Genomic DNA, 16,775 nt, shown 5'->3' on the forward strand with positions numbered 1-16,775 from the left:
ATTCAAGTGAGAAAGCTTACTAAGGCAACCTCTGCTTTTGTCTATCTCCCAATATAAGAAGCATGTTGCTTTGCTCTTATAGTAGTACTAATGGGCGTACTTTAGAACAAATTTCTAGCGAAGGTCTTGACAGTTTGGAACTGAAAGGTTTGGTTCATTAATAATATCTAGTAGTTTCATCATGCTATTCTGCTTTTGAGCTTGTTGTACTTACTGGAGCATTTCTGCGATAAAAAAATTCAGAATAGTAAAGCAGTCGTAGTATGCTCCCTTTACTTGTTCTAGTGCTCAAGTGATAGCTGAGTGCATACTGTTTACATCTGAATTATATATAAAAGACTCTTAAAAACAACTACTTAATTCTCCATTACAAAGAATATACATTACATCAGAACCTAATTATTATTTGTCAGTGACATAAGTGTCGAAAATAATAGTATTAATAATGGGAATTTCGAATGGTGTGGATAAGGATTAAAAATTCAATCTCATAAGAAAGAAAAATCTCCATTTACATCAAAATCTCTCAGATTTCTCTACCTCACTATCACCACCGCTTTTCTTATAAATTATCCACAAACACACTCACAAATTCAACACAGTACCTAACATCATATGCAAATTTTGTTTTCACTGCAATCAGAGTCTGTTCTTTGGCATAAAAAAGCACTTCATAAAGTAAGAAGGTATCACATTTTGAATTTAAATCATTAAAATATTTATTTCTAATTAAAAAATCAAATGAAACTTGCTTCCAAATCAGCAGCAATCCTAGGTGCTATTCCTGATTGTTGTCCAACTTTAACATGAATTAATATGAACTCATGCTAATTCAAATGAAACTTGCTTCCAAATCAGCAGCTTCCAGCCGTATCTGCATTCTAAGTAACAGAAAATCAAGAACTCATGAAGTGAGATTGATAGACATGTTAGAGTAGGATAGACTAAAGACCACCAAACATAATAGCAATATGTGCAACATCAATCTAGCTATGATAGTGCAAAGATAGCAATCAAATTTGCAGACAGATATGAAAGCCAAAGAATGAATTGAAGCCACTTTTTGGCCATGGCCTTCCAGTGGTTTCCATAGCCAATCAGATCTATTTGTAAGGGGAAACTAATCACATGCTACTAAAGAAGATGAATGGAAGAAAACCCCCCTAGAAATTTTAGGCCCATTATATTTGTTGAACGGCTAAAACAACTCTTTGCTTTATGTAGCACTGTTGTTGAAAAGTACAATAACCAAATCAAAAACATATGCTGATACTAAATCGTAATGTGATAATTACACACTCATGCAAGCAAGACTTTCAATCACACTAAAGTTTGATTAATTGAACCATAGTAGAACAGTGATTAATTGTAAAATCTAATATTGCCTTCGAAAAGTGACTTTTAATATATGTAATGATGATAGATAGATGTAGAATTGATGAACTAAGTCAGTAAAACTATATATGCATCACAGTAGTGCAACACCAAACACACATCACTATCTCTTATCTGGTGAATATATACATATGCATCAAAGTAGTGCAACACCAAACACACATCTCTATCTCTTATCTGGTGAATATATACATATAATGGACTGAGAAAAACCTCCATGAGTACTGGTCTCACATGTTTCGTGGCTTACTTGAAATGAGAGCAATATAAGATCTTGAGTCATCAATCATGTTTCATCGTCAGCTAGCTGAGAATCAGAGAGTGTAGTCAGAAAGAGGTATGCACCTCATTGCCGTTCTGTACCTACGGATAAATTCATGTCAAATGTTTCTAGGGAAGCCAAGGAAATCAATTTATTGTTAGAACATTGGTTTAGGCGTTTAGCAAATTAGAAAGGATAGCACCAGTTTTAAAAGCCTAACCTCAATAGTATAGCTTGAGCGAACAAAGATAAGCAGTAAAATCTCATCCATGATATGTAGTTCTGTAGTTGTAACGGCAAGCACCAACAATAATAATTAATTTCCTCGGTGCAAGAAGCAGGCAAAAAGAAAAAATTACCAAATAAAAAAGTTGCAAGGAAAAAAATCTACGACTTCTCCTTTCTCTCCTCTCAATTCTTTCACTCCCTCAATCCACTTCACTGACAATGATTAGGTTAATCAAAACATACACAGATCAATGTTTCACCTCCTATAACATAGGACACAAATTTTAAATTTTAGATGCAAATTAAGAAAAACGAATAAAATAAAATCACATACAAAGGAGAATCAGAAAAAATAAAAAACAAATCAAAATATTGCAAAATTTCATATAGAATATAAAAAGGATTCACCATCCATGGCTTCCAAAGAATCTCTTTTGGTGGAATATCTATAAAAAAAAACCTGAAGAAAAGAATTTGAAATTAGCATTGCAAGTGATGAACGAAATTGACCTTGAAGTCAAACATGAGTGAATGAAAGTTAAAGGTAAAGTAAAATAAAATTGAAAAAAACCATAACATATTATGCAAGCAAAGGAAGAAAATAATTTGAAACCTCCATCTCCAACCTTCCCAATCAGTCCAAGGCAGCAAATCGGAGGGATGCGATTGCAAGTCGATGGCAAAGTGGTTCCGTGGAGAGATGAGACGATTTTGTGGGGGTGGTTCCGTTCAGTGGAGAGATAGGATGAGAATTGCATGGAGGAGATGGTGGAGGTAGGCAGGGTTTTAAGAGGGTTTTTGGTGATGAGATGTATTATTGATTTAAATCATTTATCACAGATTTTATATTAAGATAAAATCATGAAATAAACAACATAAATCCTAATCAAATCTAAAATTTTAAAATGTACTAAATAAATATAGATAAAATCTATCAAAATCTAGCAAATCACAATAAAAACTCATAAAATCCGGAATTAATTAAAAATCCGAAAATTCAATAAAAATACCATAAAAGTTAAGTAATACTCTAAAAATAAATAATAATATAAATTAAGATGAAATCCAGAAATAAACAACATAAATCCTAATCAAATCTAAAATTTAAAAATGTACTAAATAAATATAGATAAAAACTATCAAAATCTAGCAAATCACAATAAAAACTCATAAAATCCGAAAATTCAATAAAAATACCATAAAAATTAATTAATACTCTAAAAATAAATCAAAAATAAATTAAGATAAAATCAAGAAATAAAAAACCTAAATCCTAATCAAATCTAAAATTTAAAAATGTATTTTTTTATTAAGGAGAAATAAGGTAAGGAAAAATCAGGGCAAATGTGGCAAGTGGGGCCAAGGAGAAAGAGCTTACATGTAAAATATTAGGTGAGAATTAATTTGGGAGCGACACATCTCTAACTTGGTCTGTGAGAGCGACACGTCATGCATATGTAATGATGATAGATAGATGTAGCATTGATGAACTAAGTCAGTAAAACTATATAAGCATCACAGTAGTGCAACACCAAACACATATCTCTATCTCTTATATGGTGAATATATACATATGCATCAAAGTAGTGCAACACCAAACACACATCTCTATCTCTTATCTGTTGAATATATACATATAATGGACTGAGAAAAACTTTCATGAGTACTGGTCTCACATGTTTCGTGGCTTACTTGAAATGAGAGCAAGATAAGATCTTGAGTAATCAATCATGTTTCATCGTCAGCTAGCTGAGAATCAGAGAGTGTAGTCAGAAAGAGGTATGCACCTCATTGCCGTTTTGTACCTACGGATAAATTCATGTCAAATGTTTCCAGGGAAGCCAAGGAAATTAATTTATTGTTAGAACATTGGTTTAGGCGTTTAGCATATTAGAAAGGATAGCACCAGTTTTAAAAGCCTAACCTCAATAGTATAGATTGAGCGAACAAAAATAAGCAGTAAAATCTCATCCATGATATGTAGTTCTGTAGTTGTAACGGCAAGCACCAACAATAATAATTAATTTCCTCGGTGCAAGAAGCAGGCAAAAAGAAAAAATTACCAAATAAAAAAGTTGCAAGGAAAAAAATCTACAACTTCTCCTCTCTCTCCTCTCAATTCTTTCACTCCCTCAATCCACTTCACTGACAATGATTAGGTTAATCAAAACATACACAGATTAATGTTTCACCTCCTATAACATAGGACACAAATTTTAGATGCAAATTAAGAAAAACGAATAAAATAGAATCACATACAAAGGAGAATCAGAAAACATAAAAAACAAATTAAAATATTGCAAAATTTCATATAGAATATAAAATGGACTCACCATCCATGGCTTCCAAAGAATCTCTTTTGGTGGAATATCTATAAAAAAAACCTGAAGAAAAGAATTTGAAATTATCAAGGCAAGTGATGAACGAAATTGACCTTGAAGTCAAACATGAGTGAATGAAAGTTAAAGGTAAAGTAAAATAAAATTGAAAAAAACCATAACATATTATGCAAGCAAAGGAAGAAAATAATTTGAAACCTCCATCTGCAACCTTCCCAATCAGTCCAAGGCAGCAAATCGGAGGGATGCGATTGCAAGTCGATGGCAAAGTGGTTCCGTGGAGAGATGAGACGATTTTGTAGGGGTGGTTCCGTTCAGTGAAGAGATGGGATGAGAATTCCATGGAGGAGATGAATTCCATGGAGGAGATGGTGGAGGTAGGCAGGGTTTGAAGAGGGTTTTTGGTGATGGGATGTATTATTGATTTAAATCACTTATCACAGATTTTATGTTAAGATAAAATCATGAAATAAACAATATAAATCCTAATCAAATCTAAAATTTAAAAATGTACTAAATAAATATAGATAAAAACTATCAAAATCTAGCAAATCACAATAAAAACTCATAAAATCCGGAATTAATTAAATATCCGAAAATTCAATAAAAATACCATAAAAATTAATTAATACTCTAAAAATAAATAATAATATAAATTAAGATAAAATCCAGAAATAAACAACATAAATTCTAATCAAATCTAAAATTAAAAAATGTACCAAATAAATATAGATAAAAACTATCAAAATCTAGCAAATCGCAATAAAAACTCATAAAATCTGGAATTAATTAAAAATCCGAAAATTCAATAAAAATACCATAAAAATTAATTAATACTCTAAAAATACATCAAAAATAAATTAAGATAAAATTAAGAAATAAAAAACCTAAATCCTAATCAAATCTAAAAATTAAAAATGTATTTTTTTTTATCAAGGAGAAATAAGGTAAGGAAAAATCAGGGCACATGTGGCAAGTGGGGTCAAGGAGAAAGAGCTTACATGTAAAATATTAGGTGAGAATTAATTTGGGAGCGATACGTCACTAACTTGGCCTGTGAGAGCGACACATCATGCTAGAAGTTGTTCTTTTCTAATATATATTGATAATGAAAAACTAAGTAATATCAATGGCAACATAGGAAATGCAACGTGAGAACTTAGAAGTGCAACTTTGATAGTTATTAGTAGTAGTATTTTGTATTAACAAATTTACATTTTCCAAAAACTAAGTAAATAAAATCTATGTTATTTTTACTTTCTCAGAATTGAAAAAAATAATTTCTCTTCCTCATAATAGTTATTCTCTAAAAAAAGAATTTTTTTCACGTTAAAGTAAATTATTAAATGAGATATTTGACATTAAAGTGTTGCAAAATCTCACATCGTTTCATTCATTGTGTTCCTGGTTTTGTTGTTCATAACCCTTTTTATTTATTTTGTTGTATAAAACTCTGATAAATGATTTCGCAGTTCAAAAAACTAGAAGATTAATATAAAAATTGATAATTGATATGATATATCAGGTCTCTTTCAAATTCTTGTTAAAATAAAATCACTTTAATATTTTCGCCTTAGACCCCAAAAACTCTATACACGGCCCTGCCTCTAAATAGAAACCATTGTAACGAGCTTCAACATGCCCAAATCAAGAACTACCTAGAAGCAATATATCAGGAGAGAGAGAGAGAAAAGGCCCATGAACATTTCATTGTAGAAAATAAGAATGACGGCCAATTGATATATAGAAAAAGGGGAAATAGAAAGGGAAAATTATATCCAAATTATCAAACAATCACAAATCAGAAATCCAACCTTAAATTGATATCAATGTGAAGAAGATAAGTCTATGAAAAGCCAACTTCAACCGTCAATAATGTCAATCCTCTGTGAGCAACCAAGAGGTGGGTTGACAAGAGGTTGGTGTCATAACACTTCCATCCAACCACAATGTGATGTGAGCGAAGAGAGCATTATCCAACGAATAAAGGCTGATGGGAAGAACAAAGCCCAAGGTGAGGACATCACAATGGGGAGAGCACAACAAGGTGATGACTGGCCAACAGTGGGAGCGCATGAATGAAGGTTGAAGAACCGAAGAAGGAGCTAGGAAGATTGTGGTTGAAACCACAACGCAGGGATGATGGTTGAAGAATGACGGTAAGATGAAGAGGATGACAATGATGACTTAGGGTTGTTAGAGGAGGCAACAAGAGTTTAAGAATCAGATATTTCTCTCACACACGCATATGAAACTTATAAATAGTTCAAATACTCGGTTTATATTAGTTTCAATTTTTGCACATCTGAGGCTTGAACCAATACTCGGGTTAGCAAAGAAAGAGATCCAAACAAAATCAAACTTTTGTCTTCGAATCAGGATGTGTCGATCAGATTAACCTTGCTTGTGTGCAGGCCTCTAGCCTAATTTATATGCACCTCAACTTTAGTTTTTGCTTCTTTCTACACGTGAACAATTTTTGAATTTTCATCTTCAATGCAACCCCTTAGTTTCTCTATGCATAAAGCTTCATTACAAACGAAATTCATGAGACAAAGCCCGTGAGACAAACTCAAGTTGCAGTACGCAACGAGGCCTTCGTTAAGCAATTCTAAGGGAAAATCTGTAAGCACAAGAGTAAATTATGTAAACAAAAATTAACATATAATTAACCAAACTTTTTCTTCACAAACTTACAAGTAGAGTGAATGTCTTGTGTCGTAACTCTTTTACTCAACCTGCCTTTAACTCATTTAAAACAAGACAACTATAAGTCAAGTTAATCTTTTTTTTTACACTAGAAAAAATTAAAATTAATTTGTCACAAGTTTTTTATTTTTATGATTAGAACAATACAAAGAAGTTTTATACAGATATCCAATCATACTATACCACATAGGATTACATGGTTACATTCTTTTAATTTTAATTAAAATTAAATTAAATTTTAATATGGTGGAAATCAATTAGTTGCTTACGTAAAAAAAAGTTTACACTGAGAATTGATCCACCATTTTCTCTATTTTACTTGTTTCTTATATATGGTCCTAATTTTTTGATCTATATTTTAGATATGAACGGGTCATAAATGCCATGAAACTTGGTAATCTACGGGTCACAATGTTCATTTATTTTAGTTTCTAGGCTTTAGCCCTCTACGGTCCAAAAAAAAATATTGAACGAAATCAGATAGACATAAAATATACTCCATGTTTAACAAAATCGAATTGACTAAAAAAATCGAAGTTAACATATAACAAGAGTCAAAAGGTTTGACAAAAAAATAGTCAAAAGGAAATAATTGAAATACAGACATTTTTATGCGTGCGCTGCACAACGAGTTTTGCTATTGTATTTAAGACATCAATGAATAATTTAATTATGAAATATTGAAACTCTAAGATTAAAAATAAAAATATAATAAAAATGTAGATATTTCAAAAACATAAATTAAGACACTCAATTATGGTGATTATTATTATTTCTTCGAAAGCAAAAAAAAAGTAATGATATATTGTTGAGCAAATAGTTAAGATATACACTCTCCTCAAAGGAGATCATAAGTCAAAAACAACCTACATGAGCCTAAAAAAGGACCCACCTTGAAAAACTATACAGCCCAAAAGGACAAAAATAAAACAACCCTCAAAGTCTAAGCAAGCCCACATAGAGAAAGTCAAACAATCAACAAAGCCCGCAAAAGCCCATTAAACAAATATCAAGAAACCATTGTGATTATTAAGAAGAAGTCAGTATGTGATTATTTAAGCTAATATTATAAATTAATTTATCATTGCGAATTGAACTCTCAAACAAGTGAAAAATATATAAATCCAAGTATCCAACGGCAGACTTGGTGCTTGCATGTACACATGTTTCACTAGTGACTAAACTCACAACCATGTACTAACACTTGTATCTTATTTTTTTTTTCTTAAATAGTTCAAATTTTGATACATGAAGCCCCACAAAGCGATAAATAATACATCAAAGCCCATATGACGATCTAGAAACATCCAACACAGATCGGGCTCTCTACTATTTAATAGCTGATGTCTCCACTCTTTCTCAAGCAAATCACTCTATGCTAGGGTTTTCAGTAAAACTTGAAACTCCAAGCCTCTGATAACGCCGCCGCAACTAGGATAATCATTTCACTCCCTCCATCCAATCCTTCAGATCCAATGCAAACCTGTGCTAAGCTTCACTCAGATTATGTACTTACCTTCTCTTGCTTCTTAATTCCCCAAATCCCCTTTTTTAAACAATTCGTTAATTGCATCAATTTTCTTTGTTCAGATTCCTTCGATCTCGTGCCCAAGTTTATCTTGAAGTTTCCTCCATCTAGATTAATAAGCCATGGGACAACCCTACCCTCGTTTCTTTTTACTCGCTTCCGATGTGATGCTACACTTTATCTTTCAAAATTCGTGACATCTTTGATTAAAGGTAACATAACATATTTATCTTTAAATATAAGTACATGAAAATTATAATATTCTATCAAGAATTGTAACATCAAATCGGATCATTTGTAAATTTCTTCATTGTTGTATGATGTTAACATCCATGTTTATTTTATGTATATAAGCATGTAATCGTTAAAAATATGACATATGTGTTATGATAGAGCTTATATATGTGTATGTGAATTGGTTTGGCTATGTTTCCATGAATCATTTGGGAATGTGTCTATAGATAGGTGAATTATGTTTCAATTTTCAACTTTATTACTCAACTATTGGCGAACTATCTATGAGTCTTTCAAAGAATCACTGCGCATATTAACCATATCAAATCATTCATGATCTTTCCAATAATCAATAAATTTTAAGAAATATTAGGACATTAATTAACATCATCAATGAATTTTTTGTTACCTTTACTTGTGTGGATTGCTATGACACATTTTCCTTCAATCTTACTTGTTTATTGTATGATGATAACATCCATGTATATATGAATACAATTATATCAAAATATAGCTTATACCATGTTTAATTTTAGTATATAAGTATATGATTATTAAAAATATGAAATATGTGTTATGAAAAAGGTAATGTGTGTGTAAATTGGTTTGGCTATGTATCCATGAATAAATTTTGGAATGTGTTTTTATATTGGTGAATTATATTTTATTTTATTTTACACAATTTGCTCATATGCTTACAGGTTTTCCCTTAGAAATCTTAACAAAGGCCTCGCTGCGTACTGCAACTTGAGTTTGTCTCACAAGCTTAGTCTCATGATTTTCATTTTTAATGGAGTTTTATGCATAGAGAACGTAAGGGGTTAAATTGAAGATGAAAAATAAAAAATTTCTCAGGTGAAGAAAGAAGCCAAAGGTCAAGTTGAGCCTGCGAAGGAAAAGGAAAAAAGCTTGAAACAAAAATTGCAGGAAGAGAGCCAAAACAATTCAATCAAATGGGAATCCTTTGTCATTTTCGAAAAAATATGCTCCTTTGCTGAAGTTAAGAACTACAGTAGCTCAAGCTCACAATGAGATTCTTGAGGCTAAGAGCAAGACTCCTTAAATGGAAGGTTTTGATGATGTGAGGATGGAGCCTCAATTTGTGGATGGTAGTGGTAAGGTATTTTGGAAATTAAGAAGTTATTATGGTGAAGATGGTGTTTTGCTGCAAGATATCAAAATACAAGATGAGGATAACACCAAAATTAAAGAAAGATGGTCTGTTTCTGGTCCTGAGAAGAAGCATGAAATTGATAAGTGCATTTCTTCAAGGTTGGATAAAGGACACCCTAAAGCTCGTGTTCACTCATCAAACCTTGAAGAAATGTACTTATCAATCTCATGCTTCTTCTCAGGACCATAAACAAACCATCATTCTTCAATATTAGTTCTATCCTCATCTTGTATTTTGATAAATCCTGCAGCAAAACAAGATCATCACCATAATAACTTCTTAATTTCCAAAATACATTACCACTACCATCCACAAACTGAGGCTCAGTCCTCATAGCTTCAAAACCTTTCATTTTAGGAGTCTTACTCTTAGCCTCAAGCATCTCACTGTGAGCTTGAGCTACTGTTGTTCTTAACTTCAACAAATGAGCATCTTTCTTCGAAAATGACACAGGATCCTCATTTGATTGAATTGTTTTGGCTCTCTTCCTGCAATTTTTGTTTCAAGCTTTTTTCCTTTTTCCTTCGCAGGCTCAACTTGAGCTTTGACTTCTTTCTTCACCTGAGAAATTTTGGAATTTTCATCTTCAATGTAACCCCTTACTTCCTCTATGCATAAAACTTCATCTTCAATAGAACCAACTTATTTCCCAAGCTTGGATGCTGCTAAAACGTTTCTGGGGTATTACTGGGAAAATAATGAGATTTCAATTCCTTTGTAAATTTAATTTACTGCTATTTATATGTAAAATATTCAACTACTGTTTGGATCTCTTTCTTTCATATAATTACTTTAAACTTTAAATCAATTCTTCATCTATATTTAGATTTTTTTTATCAGCTAAATTTCTCTAACAAGGATTAACATTTATAGAAACCATGGTAACAAGCTTCAATAAGCCGAAAATCAAGAACTAACTAGAAGCAAAATATTAAGAGGGAAAAAGCTCATGAGCATTCATTGTATAAAATATAGATGATTCCCAGTTTATATACATTTTTCATGAATTGAACTTCAAATCATTAAACAATCACAAATAAGAAATCCAACCATAAAATGACATAAATGTGGAGAAGATAAGTCTACGAAAGCCCACTTTTACCGCGAATTATGTCAACCCTCTATGAGCAACCAAGAGGTGGGTTGACAAGAAGTTGGTGTCATAGCACTTCCATCCAACCACAATGAGATGTGAGCGAAGAGAGCATTATCCAACAAATGGAGGCCGATGGGAAGAACAAAGCCCATGGTAAGGACATCACAATGGGGAGAGCATAACAAGGTGATGACTGGCCAAGAGTGGGAGCGCATGAATGAAGTTTGAAGAACCGAAGAAGGAGCTAGGAAGATCGTGGTTGAAACCACAACGCGCGGAAGATGGTTGAAGAATGACTGTATGATGAAGAAGGCGACAATGATGACTTGGGGTTGTTAGAAGAGGCAACTTGATTTTAAGAATCAGCTATCTCTCTCACACACACATATGAAACTTATATATAGTTCAGATACTCGGTTTATATTAGTTTCAATTTTTGTACATCCGAGGCTCGAACCAATACTCGGGTTAGGAAAAAAAGAGTTCCAAACATATTCAAACTTTTATCTTCGAATCAGGTTGTGTCGATCAGATTAACCCTGCACGCGTGTGGGCCTCTAGCCTAATTTATATGAGTGCTAATTACAAAGTAAAATAACCTGAAAAACTCTAATTCCTAACATGTCACATCAATGAGAATGATATAATATATTTAAATAAAAATATCATTTTTAAAAACAAGTTTTGTTTTTATTGTACATGCACTTAAATTTGAAAAAAAGTTTATTAAGTTTTCAACTCAGAAGTTACATCAAAACTTGTTAAATAATAATATTAAGAGTATAATTTTTTCACTGGTGCAAAACAATTATACACAGACTTCCAATTTAGTATGCCACAAAGAATCAAACGGATGCATTCTTTTTTAATTTTAATTTATGATGTGGCAAAAATCAATTTTATATTTGTGTAAAATAAATTACACTCGCGGTGCTTCAAACTTTTTCTTCACAAACTTAAGAGTAGAGTGAATGTCTTGTATCGTAACTCTTTCACTCACAGTGAGGTGCTTGGGGCTAAGAGCAAGACTCCTAAAATGGAAGGTTTTGATGCTGTGAGGACTAAGCCTCAGTTTTTGGATGGTAGTGGTAAGGTTTTTTTGGAAATTAAGAAGTCTTTATAGTGAAGATGTTGTTTTGCTTCAAGATATTAAAATACAAGATGGGGATAGCACCATAATTGAAGAAATATGGTTTGTTTATGGTCCTGAGAAAAGGTATGAAATTGATAAGTGCATTTCTTCAAGTTGGATAAAGGACACCCTAAAGCTCGTGTTCGCCCATCAAACCTTGAAGAAATGTACTTATCAATCTCATGCTTCTTTTCAGACCCATAATCAGACCATCTTTCTTCAATATTGGTGTTATCCTCATCTTGTAAAAAAACATCTTCACCATCACAACTTCTTAATTTCCAAAATACCTTACCACTATTATCCACAAACTCAGGCTCTGTCCTCACAGTATCAAAACCTTCCATTTAGGAGTTTTGCTCTTAGCCTCAAGCATCTCACTGTGAGCTTGAGCTACTGCAGTTCTTAACTTCACCAAAGGAGCATCTTTCTTCGAAAATGACACAGGATCCCCATTTGATTGAACTTTTTTGGCTCTCTTCCTGCAATTTTTATTTCAAGCTTTTTTGATTTTCCTTCGTAGGCTCAACTTGAGCTTTGGCTACTGTCTTCACCTGAAATATTTTGAATTTTTATCTTCAATGTAACCCCTTACTTTCTCTATGCATATAACTTCATCACGAATGAAATTCATGAGACTAAGCTTGTGAGACAAACTCAATGTGCAGTACGCAGCGAGACCTGCATTAAACATTTCTATGGAGAAATCTGTAAGCACAAGATCAGATTAAGTAAAGGTAACAAAAAATTCCAAAATTTACCCATGCACACAACCTTTTTCAAAACACAATGTCATATTTTTTTATAATCACATACTTTATGATTATATATATATATATATATATATATATATATATATATATTATCATCATACAATAAACAAGTGAAAATTGAAGGGAAATGTGTCATAGCAATCCACCAAGTAAAGGTAATAAAAAATTCATTGGTTATGTTTATTATTCTCCTAATATTATTTCTCAAAGTCGTTTGATTATTGGAAAGATCATAAATGATTTGATATGATCAATATGCGCAATGATTCTTTGAAAAAGTCAAAGACAGTTCGCCAGGGAAGTAAAGTAGAAAATTGAAACATAATTCACAAATCTAGAAACACATTCCAAAATAATTCATGGAAACATAGCCAAACCAATTCACATAGACGTATATAAGTTTTTTTCATAACATATATGTGATATTTTTAATGTTTACATACGTATATACATAAAATAAATAAGTTACAAGTTATACTATGATATGATTGTGTACATATATACATGGATGTTATCATGATACAATAATAAAGCAATTTACAAAAGATTTGATTTGATGTCACAATTTTTAATAGAATATTATGATTTTCATATATTTATCTTTAAAGATAAATACCTTATATTTTCTTTAATCAAAGAAATCACGATTGTTGAAAGATGGAGCGTAGCGTCACATCGGAAGCGAGTAAAAAGAAACGATTGCAGAGTTGTCCCATGACTTATTGATCTAGATGGAGGAGACTTTAAAACAAACTTGGTCACGAGATCAAAAGAACCTAAGCAAAAAAAATTGATGCAATTAACGAATGGTTAAAAAATGTGGAATTGGGCATTTAAGAAGCAAGAGAAGGTAAATACATAATATGAGTGAAGCTTAGCACAGGTCAGCATCGAATCTAAAGGATTGGATGGAGATAGTGAAATAATCATCTTTGTTGCGGCGACGTTTGGAGTTTAAAATTTTACTGAAAACCCTAGCATAGAGTGACTTCTTCTTAATAATCACAATGGTTTCTTGGTTTCTGTTTGGTCGGTCAAGTGGTGTTTTGCAGACTTTGTTGGGCTTTGTTGATTGCTTGGTTGTCTCTATGTGGATTTGTTTAGGCTTTGAGAGTTGTTTTTAGGTCCTTTTGGGCTGTACAGTTTTTTGGGATTGATCCATTTTATAGGATTCTTTAATTTGTTTCTAACTTTTGATCTCATTTGAGGAGGGTGTATATCTTGACTATTTGCTCATCAATATATTATTACACTTTTTGCTTTCGAAAAAAATAATAATCACAGTGATACGGTTCATGCTATTATTTGACGTGATCTCATAGTGATGTGATAGAAAAAAAGAGATATAATAAGTGATATTGTAGAAAAATAAAAATAAAAATTGGAAAAGAGAGTGAGATTGAAGAGAAATATGAGTGTGAATGAATAAAAAACCTAATATGCTATGTTGAATTTCCATTACATTCACTTAAAACCACTTCCATTTCAATGCACTATAAGACATGAATTGCAACATCAAAAGCACTTTTCTAACATAAAATCCAAACACTACACGCCCAAGTGAAAGCGATCTGCATGACAAGTAGGATCAAGAAGAACCATTCAACCAAAAAGTGCATGATCCACGGAGTCAATCAAATATCAAACTAAATTAATTTAAAAGCACACCTCATAAACTACATAAATATCTTTCCCACTTTATCTCATTGCCACGTTCATCAGGCCCCACGTGTTATCGACTCCTCTCTTCTGCTCATCAAAAGTTCACAACACTCATAACTCATTTCCTATTTCAGCCAAATATCCACTTCCCATTTCAGCCACACCCCTTTTAAATTTGTGATTTTTATCACTTTTTTAGCCATAAAAGAATCTCTTTTTCATTACCCTTTTTAGTTGGTGTTTTTTGTTGTACTGATCTGATTGTATTATTGAACTTGATACAGAAACAGAGAAACTTTTTGGTGTATCCACCTTTCTTTTTTCTTATAGTGCAAACAAGCTTCCCATGATCTTGATTAGTTTGTATTTAGATTTAATAAATATTGTGTTTTGGTTGATAGATTTGTTTTCAGAGTAATTCATCATTTCTGTGATTCCTGCAAGAACTAGGTGAATCAAACATGGCCTCAAGAGTCTCTCCCAATATTCAATGTTGGCACCTCAGAACCCCTTATTCAACGCCACGTGCAGTTTCTCCTTTCCCACTGAGACATGCCACTGGGAGGAACAGTTTCTTCTCTAGCTCCAGGAACATGAGGGTGCAGAGAGTGAAGCATGCTTGTTCTTCCCATTTTGATGATTTCCACACTGAAGAAGTGATGAACATGGTTCATGATGATGAAAAAGGCAACAACAGAGTTGCCCACTACAATGGAAAATTCAAAAAGGAGAAATTTTGGACAGTGAAGCCTGATGAAATTCTCGAGCCTTCTCTTCTTGGAATCCAGCCAGAGCCACCAAGCTGGCCAGAAAGAGATGAGATTCTGAGACTGAGCTTTGAAAGGAAGGTGAAAAGTGTGGGAATTCCTCTATCCATTAGGATGATCAAGGAGAAGCTGAAATTGCAGGCGGGTGTTAAAGAGGTTGGTGAAAGTGAAACTGAATTGATTCAATGTTCTCTGAAGAAAACCTTCTCCTCTATGTTGTTTATCCTCCAGCAGCTTCAGAATCATGCATTAGAAACCAGGGAGAGGTTGTGCTGTGAAGACTCGCAAGGTGTTATGGTGAAGCTGCAGAGAGAAATGGATGCTTCATTTGTGTGGCTCTTTCAGCAGGTTTTCTCTGAGACCCCAACTCTCATGGTCTCTGTGATGGTCCTTTTAGCAAACTTCTCTGTTCTCTCTGTGAGTAATAACTCTGTTAAGGATGCCACTCCTATGTCCATGATGACCACAGTTCTATCTTTGAGTAAGCAAAAACATCCTCAAGTTGATTCTGAGGTTGATCAAGATGAGTGTGTGAAGGAGGAGTTGACTGAAGAGGAGGAAATGTTATGGAGTTCCATGGTAAAGGAAGCTTCAATGTTGCAGCAAAAAGAGTGCGGGGCTGAGATTTTGGACCACGAGACAATGAGATTTTCTGTGGCCCCAGTGTCAGTGAAGCTTGAAGGGGATCAATATGAGGAATATCTCAAAACTGAGGCTTATTACCAAAAACTTATACTCTTGACACCTCACAATTCACTTCTGCTGTCTAACTATGCTCAGTTCCTCTTCCTAGTTCTTCATGACATTGATGGGTGAGTTCTCAAAAACCAATTTTGCGATAAAATCTGGCTAGCTTTAAAATCATGCTGCACTCTTTAGCTATTCTTTATATGCAATGAAGGGGGTTATCAGGTTTTTTATTTGTTGTGCCAAGCTCAATTGTTTCATTTTGATTGGATGCAAGTTAACAAGGGCAATACTAGACTTCATAGTGTGTGTTTGGATACCAGATAAGTACAACGTGAACGGAGTTTCATCCGCCCGTTTACACTGGTGCCAACAGATATCCAAACATCACATTGTTGTCTTCATGGGTGTGGTGAGAAACATGTAAATGAAATTCTGAAGTTTCTTCGGGTGCTCATTTATGATCCCTAATTTTGTGTATTTGATATGGATACAGGGCAGAAGAGTACTACAGGCGTTCAGTGCTGGTGGAATCACCAGATGCAGAAGCATACAGTCGATATGCTGATTTCTTGTTGCTAATAAGAAAGGATGCTTGGGCAGCAGAACTGAGATATCTGCAAGCATTGGAAGTAGATCCTGGCAACACTTTTTATTTATCAAAGTATGCCAGTTTCCTTTGGAACCATGGTGGACAAGATAGTAGTAGTGGCTTACCTGTAGAAGAATTAGACAACTTACAACTATGACATTAATTGTCTATAGATCCATCTACAGTTCACTTGCATT

General features: G+C 33.1%; 1 protein-coding gene across 1 annotated transcript; it reads left to right on the forward strand.

Annotated features, from left to right (window-relative positions):
* Nucleotides 1-14,566: 14,566 nt before the first annotated feature.
* On the forward strand, nt 14,567-16,773 carry LOC130733611 (uncharacterized). Its single transcript, XM_057585838.1, has 2 exons — nt 14,567-16,111; nt 16,483-16,773. Exons 1-2 carry the CDS (start codon nt 14,994-14,996, stop codon nt 16,733-16,735), a joined length of 1,371 nt encoding a protein of 456 aa, XP_057441821.1. The 5' UTR covers nt 14,567-14,993; the 3' UTR covers nt 16,736-16,773.
* Nucleotides 16,774-16,775: the final 2 nt, after the last annotated feature.

The sequence above is a fragment of the Lotus japonicus genome, chromosome 1 (genome assembly GCF_012489685.1).
Source record: "Lotus japonicus ecotype B-129 chromosome 1, LjGifu_v1.2".
Classification (NCBI taxonomy): domain Eukaryota; kingdom Viridiplantae; phylum Streptophyta; class Magnoliopsida; order Fabales; family Fabaceae; genus Lotus; species Lotus japonicus.